Below are 12,047 nucleotides of genomic sequence, written 5' to 3'. Positions count from 1 at the left end.
TTTTTTTAATTTTTTTTTTTACAATTTTTAAAATTAAATTTTAAATTTTTTAAAGAAATTTTAATTTTAAATTTTTCTACTACTTATTCCAAAATAATTTTTTTTAATAATTTTTTAAAATAAGTAGCAATCAAATTTTTTCTAAAAAATTGATTTAAAAAAATATAAAAGAAAATTGGAGACAAATCGCTGCACTTGCAGCGATTTGCTCCTTTTTTTTATTTTTTTTTAATTTCAAATAAAAAATTAAGAAAATCGCTCCTTAGGGAGCGATTTATTAAAAAATTATTTTTTAAAAAAATATTTTAGAAATCGCTGCCAAGGCAGCGATTTTACTTTTTCCGGCACGCAAAGTCGCTGCCCTTCCAGCGATTTTGCCCTTTTGGTTAAAATAAATATTCATATACCATTTTGGAAATTTTATTAACATTTTATACCCTTTAGGCTCCGAACTCAATACTAAAGTATATATATGCATTATTACGTCATCTAAAAATTTAAACTGTTAATATAAAAATAATACTACATTTTTTAATTACTTCATCATGTCTTCAACAGGTATCACTCAGCCTAATCCAGAGTTGGCTTCAAGAATTGAATCAATTTGTGTGGAGCTAGAAAGGGCAGATTGGTTTAGCATAATCCCAAAATTATGGCCAAATGCTAAATATGTTTACTCAATAATGACAGGATCAATGATGCCATATTTAACAAAATTAAGACATTATGCTGGGGAATTACCTCTAGTGAGTGCTGATTATGGATCCACTGAGAGTTGGATTGGAGTTAATGTGGATCCATCTAATCCACCAGAAAAAGTTACTTTTGCAGTTGTACCAACTTTTTCTTACTTTGAGTTTATACCCCTTTATAAACACAAGTCAAATTATAATTACCAAAATGGAAATATTAATTCAACAAATGATGATTACATAGAAGGTAATCCTGTGCCCTTGTGTCAAGTCAAAAGTGGACAACAATATGAAATCATCCTAACAACTTTTACAGGTACGTAAAATATATTAATTTTGTCAATTTTGGTACTACATGCATGTAAATATCTCCATATATATCAAATTCAAAATTTAAAATTTCTTGTTTACTTGTGAAATTAGAGTCCCCTTGGGTACTAGGTGTCTTAACACCTTTACGGCTTGAATCTGAATTTAGTCAGATACTAACTGGGAAAAAAAAATAAAAAATTGGTTATGTTGACATATTAACAACTCATTTTATATATAACTAATTCCTATTTCTTGAATTATATTATATTATTTCTACTTGCAGGTCTTTATAGATATAGATTAGGGGATGTGGTAGAAGTGGATGGTTTTTACAAGAAAACCCCTAAACTCAACTTCATATGCAGGAGAAACCTGATATTAACAATAAACATCGATAAGAACACTGAAAAAGACCTCCAATTAGTAGTGGAGAGAGGCTCACGAATACTAAGCAAGGGCACAAGACGAGCCGAGCTAGTAGATTTCACGAGCCATGCAAACGTGACAAAGCAACCCGGTCACTATGTGATTTATTGGGAAATCAAAGGGGAAATCGATGAAAAGTTACTCGATGAGTGTTGTAGAGATATGGATGCTTCGTTTGTAGATCATGGTTATGTTGTGTCAAGAAGAACAAAATCCATTGGTCCATTAGAGTTATGCATTGTAGAGAGAGGCACTTTCAAGAAAATATTGGAATCTTACATAGGAAATGGGGCTGCATTGAGTCAATTCAAGACTCCTAGATGCACTAGCAACAAAGTGTTACTAAATATCCTTAGTGTTTGTACCATTAAGAGGTTTTATAGCACAGCTTATGGGTGGTAAATTAGAATAATGTGGTGATTATGTATCCACGGTTCGTGATATCTTAATTTATGTGACATATTTTTATTTGTAGTTTAAATAACTTGAATTTTAAAACTAGCCACTTCTATCATATCCCCTAAACTATATCAAAAAAGACCGGCAAGTAGAAAGGACAATATAATTTAAGACAGAATTTTATATTGACATTTTGAACAAAAAATTTCCAATATAATATAATGTTTGTGCTTTCTAAGTTTAATATTTTTGCCCACGGCCCGGCCCAACCTGTGATTTGATAGCACGTAGGCTTGAGCAATGTGGATTTGGTCAAATAGTAAAAAGCAAAAGTACTTTTTTTTTAATTTCTAATCTCTTAGCTACACTTTTAATATTTATTAAAAATAGATATATTTTAGTTTGCTACGAGGCTACTTTAGCAAAGAGAATGTAGACATACAAAACAATGTTTTCATAGTTCTTGTAATTTGAATGGCGTTAAAAGATAATAAAAGTACATATTATTCTTTTCAATAATTACATCTTATTTTATACTCAGTTGTTTTTAATAAATATGTTAAAAATTTTGACTCATTACATACTTTTTCCAAAAAGAATTACAAAATCGTAATTTTAAAGGTCCATAAGTTGAGAAAAATTAAATAGGGACATTTACTAAGCAAATGTTGTATATGAGATAATCGGGCGAAAATAAGCGACTTTCGGCATCATGCATCTAAGAGGCCAAAAATTAATCTTGCAACTTCTTATTTCCTAATAGACATAAGTTTTGAGTTTTGTATACATTATTTCGCGATAAAGTTATTTTACAGAGACAAATCGAGTGTAGTTTTATAATGTTAATATGTTTCTAGAGAGTAGTTTTTAGCCTTGCTTATCTTTTCGTATCAATTTATGTAAAGATATTTGACTGGACACAATATTTAAAAATAAAACGAAATTTTTTTAAAATTTGTATATAATAAGTCATATATGTACCTGTAAATCATATTCCTTTGCGATTTCACTCCATTTTTTGAGCAAATGACAATTCCATAAACCAAAAACTAAAATATGACGAAAACTAATGTATAATTAAATAAACTTAGAAACAAGAAGATTTACCTAAACTATTAACTCATCGTTCGGTACAAATTACAATGAAAGCATATTCCATGTATTTTATGGGATTAGTATAACATGTTATTCCGAAATTTACTTATATCCAAAACAAACATGAAATAAAAGTTAATTATAAAATCTGTTCTCGAGATTATTATCCATATCTCATGTACTAATTTCCGCGGATAGAGAACCATGAATAAAATTACTATAAACTCTCCTTATGCTATTGAAAATATCAAGGTGTAGCACTAACCAAAACACCTAGAACTAATCTAAGGCTTTTAACTTTCTAATAGAGATGAATTGCAAAGCATATATTATACGTTAATTACCATCCATAGCAACAAGAAGTTCATAGGAATAAACTAAAACAATGCAACAATTTTTTGGCATTTTGCTTTGGCTCTTTCATATATATTTTAACCAATGTCACACTTAAAAAGGCTCCCCTTCTTCCTAGAAAAATAAGCAAATATACATTTATTATTAATTAACATGGATTCGATTTCATCTCCATCACGAAACCCTAATCGATTATCTCAAGAAAATGATGATCAATATTATCGAATTTACGCCTCTTTTTGTGGAAAAGACTATACTCCAAACATGAACATGTCGAATTGGATATCATGTTACCACCCTTCAACAAATTCCTGGCATCGACTCACTACAATTCCAGGCCTTCTCGAGAATCAAGTGATAAAAAGCTTTGCAATGGTTTCCATTGGCGAAACAATTTATGTAATAGGAGGACGACATTATTATAAAGCTTTTGGTGATGTACTTGACGATAATTATGTTCAAGAAACGAGGCTAGGAGGTGTACGTTCTTCAGTGTTTAAATATGATACGTGTGTGGATACTTGGTCAACTTGTGCACGTTTAATTACACCTAGGTATAATTTTGCGTGTACTTGTAAAGATGGTAAAATTTATGTTGCGGGTGGACAAACAACGTTGGATAGTGCTGAAGGTACTTCTTCTGCTGAGATTTATGATCCTGTAAAAGATAAATGGGAATCATTACCAAATATGAGTACTTTGAGGTATAAGTCTGTTGCTGTGGCATGGCAAGGTAATGTCGACTACTTTTTCACATAAGCCTTTTTTTGTTACACATCTGGTATTTGGTGTTCGAAGTTCGCATTAGAGCTCCAGCTGTATTCAGATCGCGCACTGTAGAATTCATTTGGGAGTGGAGCTCCCAACACGATTTTCTTCTTGCCAAGGACTTATAAACTTACGATACAAGAAATAGGCATAATACATATTTATAAGTATTTTTCTACCCCTTTTCGGCCTACGTGGTACTAACTTAAAAAAAAAAAAAGTCAACCAGCGTTGGGCCCACAAGATAGTGTCACGTAGGCCGAAAAGTGGTAGAAAATTATTAATAAAATAAGCTCAGGGGGTAATAAGACCTTAGTATAGTATAAGTGTGTCTCTAAGATTTCGGGCATAGGTTGAGGGGGTATTTGTGCATTGTCCCTAAGAATATGGCGTTTAATTTATAAACGTATCATTTAACTTGGCCTCAACTTACATTTATGTATGCAAATAGAATTTTAAACTCGTATAAAATTGAACAGATAGACATATTCGTCCAACATGACAATTTTATGTTTACTTTTTCAATTTATACAAGTTTAAATGTCTATTTCCTAAAATTGGATGACATAAATGTTAGTTAAAACCAAGTTAAAGAGCATATTGATATTATGCTAAGAAATATTTACAAAATCAAATATACATGTGTGATCTCATAGATGGAGTCTGAAAAAGTATAGCATATGTATACAGATCTTAGTTATTCTTACTTTATATGAGATAGAAAGTCGATTTTCGATAAATCAATGATTCATTATGTTTCGATTTTTCTTAATAGGTAAAATTTATGTGGTGGGAGGATTTGCTAAAAGAGGAAATAGTGACAGCCAAGGACCATATATCATGGAAAGAAGTTCAGCTGAGCTGTACGATCCACGTCAGCAAAACTGGGAGTACGTGGCAAGAATGTGGGACCTAGATGTTCCACATAATCAAATAGTAAATGTTGATGGAAAATTATTCAGTTCAGGTGATTGTTTAAAGGCATGGAAAGGACATATTGAAGCCTATGATGAAAATTTAAATATATGGAATATAGTGGATGGTTCGAATTCACCAATATCCACGTCAGATGACACGTTGGCAAAGTCGCCACCTATGCAAAGAATATTTTGTACAATGGCACCTATTGGGACTCAGCTCTACTTCTTAGCTGGATACAGGATGCCAGCTGGCGAAGCATCGATGATGAGGACTGAAGTACACGTGTTTGACACGTCAGCAATTGGTAATGGTTGGAGAGCTTTTGAACCAATAGAGGAAGAAGGAGAGAAGGAACTTTGTAGTCATTGTTGTGTTCTTAGAATTGATTAATTTACTTTTTTTTTTAAGAGAATTTTGAAGAAAATATAGTTAGATATATAAATAGAATAAGAACTTATCTGAGTCGAGTATAAAGAAATTAATGACTGATATATATATATAAATTGTTTCGAAAAAATTAATTGTAGATCTTGATATATATTGTTCATGTATGTAAAATTAATAAAATGTAATGCGTATAGTGGATCATTAATGGAATTTTGCTAGCGGAAAAATATCGGGATTGTATGAATGAAAAAACAAGTATAGAAAGAAAAATAAATATACGTTTGATAATCCATTTAATTTTTGAGAAAATTACGCGGCTAAGCAAACTTATATTATTAATTACTCATCATAGTTATAGTTTGTTATAATTATCACTTGCGACTAACATTATACATTAATTACGTGGGCTGACTTCGAGTTTGTATAATTAGTCATGTTTATATATGTATAATTCGCCAGGATATACAAATAAATATGTATCAGATACAATTTTTTAACCTATATACATATACAATTCACCTCTCTCCCACTCTCTGCCCTCTCTCGCTCGCCTCCCTCCTCCCTCTCTCAATCTCGCTCGCCTCTCTCCTCTCTCTCTCAATCTCGCTTGCCATTTATACAAATGTATATGTATAATATACAGTTATATACAATTATATACATATACAATTCACCTCTCTCCTACTTTCTGCCCTCTCTCGCTAGCCTCTCTCCTATCTCTCCCAGTCTCGCTCGTCTCTCTCCTCCCTTTCTCAATCTCTCTTATCATATATACAAATACATATGTATAATATACAATTATCTAACCAATATATATATATACAATTCACCTTTTCTCCCACTCTTTTCTCCATCTCTCTCACCTCTCTCCTCTCTCTCCCAGTCTCGCTCGCCTCTCTCCTCCATATAACATGTAGCTACAAATTGTAATTATCAAATTATAGCTATGGAGAGTAATTGATTATTTTTAAGTGGCTATATATGAAAGTTTCCTATTTTTTCTTAAAGTAATATTTGTATACGTAAAAACGTTCAATTATGGCACAATTATTTCAAAGTCTTTCAAAAGCAAATGTTTTGAAATATTCTATTCTTATAACAACCACCGCTTCAAAACTTATTCCCCAATTTTTGGCCTTATATGTTAGATGTGCCGTGGGGAAATATTTTCACAACATGCACGCATTAATAAACTATGATAATCTTAGTAAGCAGATGAAAGCATGCATTATTCCAAAATATAGTATCACCTAAGGGTAAAAATTAGTACTAAGCTAACACCCTCTAGCAACAATGCTTACATTATACACTTTATCGTTTATTTTTACTTATCTACTATATTAAAATATATATATATTTCTATTTGTCTACTTTAGTGTATCAAGAGAATATATTTTATTTTTCATATTTTATTCTTTTTTTAAAAATTTTATACATGAATTAATATGTATATTATGATAAAGGCTGAAATTATTTTTTTTCTTCCCTCGTGTCCATTTCAAATTTCATGGAGGAGTACTATTTCATTGGGTTTTGTGAAGCGTGTGGATTACTAGTAGTGGAAGGAACTGTTCCCTTTAATTCTTTCACCAATATAATCATTTCTTTAATTTCGATCTAAATAAAATTTTAATGCTAATGTTTTTTATATGATAAAATTTACTCTCTTTTTTCGTAGAATAAAAGAGACAGAATCAAAATTTTGAATTTATAAATTTTATTTCCTAACGCAAGAAGAATCTAAGACGATCCAATGGGAATCACCATTTATTGAAGTGGCCTACAACTTCATTCATGTGGACAAAGACACTAAACAATAACTGTCCTTTTTCCACTAAACAACAATTGGATCAAATGAGACAATAAAAATTAGGTAAAAATGCATAAATTTATTTTTTTATTTGGTTTCAGGTGATATTTAGGTTCTTTAATTTTAGATGTATATAAATAGATAGTATAGAATTGAACAAATAGACACACATATTTATATGAAAAATTGTATCTTAAGTGGTGTTCTACGTGTATAATAGACTTATGTATCTACTTGTTTAACTTTATATAAGTTTGACTGTTTACTTGTACATGCTCAAAGTTAAAGGACATAAATATAAAATGATATCAAATTAAATGACATATTTGTATATTATGCTATGATGGTATAAATGGGGTTCATTAGGTTTAAATCAAAAATCTTCTTTATTAAACTTAACACAATTCGAATTTGAATTAATCGGACCCTGCTACGATACCCGACCAGGATGACAAATCAAAATAATTGGATCAATTGAGGACAATCTAGTGTTGACCTATTATTTTCTTGTCCTTTTTGCAACACAAGTTAATGTTTTCTTCCCATGACATATCTTACAAGATTTTATGCATGAGCATGCAAAAAATGCAATATTCAAAGCATATTATATTAAAAAATAATAAACAAGAAACGCAATTTTATCAAGAAAAAATAGTACATTAAAATACAACAGGCATGTTCTTGTAAGCTCAACTAAACAAGGTTGAATAGAAAAATGAAAAAGAGTTCATCCCAAGGAGGGAACAGAAGCTGCATATTCACAAATCTCCATTTAGATGACAATCTCAATAACCTTTCACTAACACCAAAAGAACACTTTATTTCTTTTTCACATCCACACATGCCCTTAGCAAGTTAAGGGCGGAGCAAAAATTTTAACTTTAACATAGCCGATAGCTAGCTATATCAAATTTCGCAACTGAATTCTAATACAAGCATAGTTTAATTAAATTGCTAGGTTTTGTTGAATCCATACTTAACCTCTTAATTTTGTTGATACTCTAAGGGGTCATTTGATACGTACCTTAAATTATTCCGCGATCATAATTCTTGAGTTATTTAACCCTCCTAGAACTTGAGATAAAATATATAATCTCAAATTTGTTGAAACTGTATGAGTAAGGATTAGATTCAAACAAATGGTCGTCAATCAAACATAATAAAAATTTTAATTCTTGAATATCTCATCTCAATCCAAGAATCAAACGACCCTAACATTATACTACTTGGTAGTATTACAATTTACAGGAGTTTGTATATACAAATTCCATTAAAATTCAATATTTTCATAGATATATGATGAAAAAAAATAAGTAAAAAAGCTGATAAATATTAATTTTATATTTCAAAGACATGGTATGAATAAGTTCAATTCAACAACCTATTATAACATCCCCAAATTAACATAATTTTTTGTTCTTATTTTGTCTTCAAGTTAATAGTTACTTGTATCAATTATATCATGACATGAAAGACTTATGAAACAAGTAAAAATCATGACAAATAATTATTTTTGAACAAAAATCAAATATGTCACACTTGAGAGTAATATCAAGTTAGTACCTTATATTTACAAAATTTGAAATTTTCCACCCCATAGTTTACCAAAATAGTGAGATACACCTCCTTTAAGTCTCTTAAACGACGACGTTTTTAGTCTTCTTCTTCCTTTAGCCTACAGAAAAATGAAGCATTCCATAGAAACCAGAGGATTTTCAAGTGACTCGCCGGTTGCCGGCGAAACTTCTTCTTTGGGTTTTTCAGTTTTACTACTACTTCCCTCGTTCTCGGCGTTTCTCGCCGGCGATTGATTACCAGGTTTTACTGCTTCACGCGCCGCCGGACTTCTGTTTCTCACATTCCGACGTGCATCCACCGTTCCACGTTTCGCCGGAGAATTTGACCGCCGAACCCCATTTTCGCTGGGACCTCGTCGGGGTCCATTTGGGGGTCCCACATTACGCCTTTGTTGCGGCATTCCCCTCCCCTGTACTCCCCTTGACGAAGCCGGCGACCTTCTTTTCTCCGGCGACGGCGCCGATCTTCCCGTCTGAGACCGAAAACTTCTCTCTCTAACTCCACTGAGATCTCCAGTGTTTTGCCTCTTCCTATGTACTCTAATCGGTGACCTCTGTGTCACTTCCCCATCTTCCTCTCTCTTCTCCGTCGCCGTCGCCGTCGTGGAATAGCTTTCAGTAAAGCTACACATCTCCGAAGGCTCTTCAGACACTTCCGGTTTCATCACAGCCGTAGATTCAAACTTCATTTCCTCTCTGGGTTTAACAACAACAGCTGATTCAAACTTGATTTCATCTCTGGGTTTAACGACAGCCGTCGATTCAATTTTGACTTGAGGAAAGTCAGCTACTTTGTCGTCGATTAGGACTTTTGGTGGTGAGGGGTGGTGGGGTTTGGGAATGGGTGTTTCAGAAAGAACTTCTTTGACAGTTTCTTCCTCCAATGGCGGTGGATCTCGTCCGTTCACGGCGGAACACGGCGGCGACATGCGGTGGCGTTTTCTGGTGGAGCTAACACAGCAACCCATTTTAGAAAAATGGAAACTTTAGTGAAAGAAATTGAATAAACGTATAGCAAGACAGTAGACAAGAAAGGCCAAATATAGAGGCAACAAAAAAAAAAAAGGTCCTATTACTTTACTTTTTTCACTTTTTTATTTTTTTAATAATTTTTTAAATAAATTGTTGAAATTAGCAAAAGTTTAGTAGACTCATATCACTAATATTATTATTTAATTTAATGAAAATAATTTACTCTATAGTTTAGGGCAAATAGAAGTTGACTAAAGGTCTGTTTAGATTAGTTGATTGTAAAGAGTTGTTTTAAGTATTGAATAGTACTTTTAAGTGTTGAAATAGATTTAATAAATAAACAATTAATAATTTTAATAGAAATATTGACATTGATAATTGATAATAAGTAATAAAAGTGGTTGGTAAAAAGTTATGATAAAGGTACTTCTTATTCAAAATATTTTTTTAAAATTTTACAAGAAATAAAACAAATTTAATGGAGTAGTATCTTTTGTAAAGAAAAGGCGAAATAAATATATTTTAAAAATATTAAAAATAAAATAATAAAATTCTTGGTTAAATTATAAATATTTATAAACTTCAAAATGATATATTAGAGGTGATCAAATTATGATTTTTAATTGATTTTTATTTATGAACACGTTGAATATTTATTAAATAAATAAAAAAATAATGTAAAATACGTTTTTAAATCCTTTTTTAATGAAGTCACATTTTTTGGAGTGACTTTATTCATGTTAGAAGGTTGCTTAATAATCCCTCTGTCCTGATTTTAGTTTCTTATTATCGCTAAATGATAATAAAACTTTACTGATCTTATAATGCGTGATTCGAATTTAATTGAGATTTTGAAATATCGGATAAATAACGAAGAAATTACTTCACTTTTATCTTATGATTAAAAGTATTTGAATTATAAAGAAAAATATTTTACTTTTGACCCCTTCAATTTTGTGGAGGCAGGCAGGGGCCTGGTAATAATACTTTTGGCTCATGCTTTGTTCTTTATTTTGATGTTATGTATGTGGGGCTTGGTTTGAATGAAAGACTTTTTGAATGGGCAGGAGATGTTTGTTGTGTTCTAAATCGTAGAGTCAGATACGATTAAGGTGTTTATTCGAATTTTTTCGATGAAAAATTATTATATTTATATATAATATAAATTATTTTTTATGTATATATTGTATTAGACTTTTATTTGTGTTTATTTCTTTAATGAAAATACTCTAATATTGTTTTAAACAGGGACAAAAGATTTTGTTACATAATGGTCTATATGTTTTGGTAAATTTAGCAATCGAAAGTGTTTGAACACACAAAATTTTATTTAGTAAGAATTATTTTTTAATGATCGATAAGATTAAAAATCTAAAATATGAATTTAATTTTAATCATACTATATAAACCAGTTTTTAAAACTTAATATTAAAAAGTTTTCACCATTTATTCTTGTATAGTAAAAGATATCTTATGGTATTCGTGAAGTTATTTACCTACTACCTACAACATGTTTTCCAGCTTTCATTCATTAAATGCTAGTTAAAGCAACAAGGATTAAAAAGTCTATTAAGGCTTAATTAAATAATTAAGGTTTAATTAAAAAGGTGGAAAAGTAGGTAATCATTGTAGGGAAATATGAAAAACAAAAGCTCCATTAACGTGTATATTTTATATAATATATTAAGAGAAAAACATTAATTTTTTTAAGACAATTTTATAATTTTAACTTTTGGACTGATTTGATTTGAATTGAATGCTAGATTTTGAGGGGTCCCCTAATTATGTATAGTCTTTATCTTTTTTGAATGATTAATTTAGAGCCTAACATAGCGGTGGTTCACAGATACTGTTAATTACATACAATTTAATGACTTCAATAGTTAGTTATCTTCGACATAGTTTGATTTTACACCAAATATTTTTTAAAATTTGTGATTTAAAATAAATTTGTAAATAGTTTTATGATTATAAATTATTTTATTGATAAAATGAGAAGTTCAAAACTATATTATTATCTTTTGAAATTAATTACGTGAAAAAATGAGTCATATAAATTAAAATAGTCGCGCTAAAAAGTTATTTTGCATGCATTATTTCAGGAGGATTTTTTTGTCTCTCTTTTGGGATATATTTACTACTATTACATACAATTTTAAAGGGTCCACAATCCCCCACTAGGCACTAGTTTACCCCCAAAAGCAAATTTGCTTTTTTAAATAACAATTCCAATATTCCATTTGACAACTACTACTCAATTCAAATAGATTTCCATTGATAAATTGACAACCACAATAATGATATTGTAAAACCGTTTCATAGAAAGATTGAATT

The 12,047-nt window shown here is 30.5% G+C and overlaps 3 protein-coding genes across 3 annotated transcripts in view; 2 read left to right on the top strand and 1 right to left on the bottom strand.

Moving 5' to 3' along the window:
- The window catches only part of LOC107024461 (indole-3-acetic acid-amido synthetase GH3.10-like), a 6,121-nt gene extending 4,210 nt beyond the window's left edge, over positions 1 to 1,911 (top strand). The window contains exons 4-5 of the mRNA XM_015225447.2: positions 559 to 1,008; positions 1,288 to 1,911. Of these exons, the coding sequence (XP_015080933.1) occupies positions 559 to 1,008; positions 1,288 to 1,832 (995 nt within the window). The 3' untranslated portion in view covers positions 1,833 to 1,911. The remainder of the gene's footprint in view (positions 1 to 558; positions 1,009 to 1,287) is intronic.
- Positions 1,912 to 3,548: 1,637 nt separating this feature from the next.
- LOC107025265 (kelch-like protein 3) lies at positions 3,549 to 5,357 on the top strand. Its single transcript, XM_015226059.1, has 2 exons — positions 3,549 to 4,011; positions 4,822 to 5,357. The coding sequence occupies exons 1-2, from the start codon at positions 3,549 to 3,551 to the stop codon at positions 5,355 to 5,357; spliced, it is 999 nt and encodes a 332-aa protein (XP_015081545.1).
- A 3,207-nt stretch (positions 5,358 to 8,564) lies between these two features.
- Positions 8,565 to 9,771, bottom strand: LOC107024515 (serine/arginine repetitive matrix protein 1-like). The gene has a single exon (XM_015225503.2). The coding sequence runs from the start codon at positions 9,707 to 9,709 to the stop codon at positions 8,840 to 8,842; it is 870 nt and encodes a 289-aa protein (XP_015080989.1). The 5' UTR covers positions 9,710 to 9,771; the 3' UTR covers positions 8,565 to 8,839.
- Positions 9,772 to 12,047: the final 2,276 nt, after the last annotated feature.

This window comes from Solanum pennellii, chromosome 7, assembly GCF_001406875.1.
Source record: "Solanum pennellii chromosome 7, SPENNV200".
NCBI classification, from domain to species: Eukaryota; Viridiplantae; Streptophyta; class Magnoliopsida; order Solanales; family Solanaceae; genus Solanum; species Solanum pennellii.
Note: the sequence above shows the minus strand (reverse complement) of the source record. Positions and strands in the feature narration are given on the sequence as shown.

Coding starts and splice junctions, on each gene's coding strand:
- LOC107025265 (XM_015226059.1), top strand. CDS start 3,549: ATGTCGAATTGGATATCATGTTACCACCCTTCAACAAATTCCTGGCAT. Junction 4,012..4,821: donor TGTTGCTGTGGCATGGCAAG/GTAATGTCGACT, acceptor TTTTCTTAATAG/GTAAAATTTATGTGGTGGGA.
- LOC107024515 (XM_015225503.2), bottom strand. CDS start 9,709: ATGGGTTGCTGTGTTAGCTCCACCAGAAAACGCCACCGCATGTCGCCG.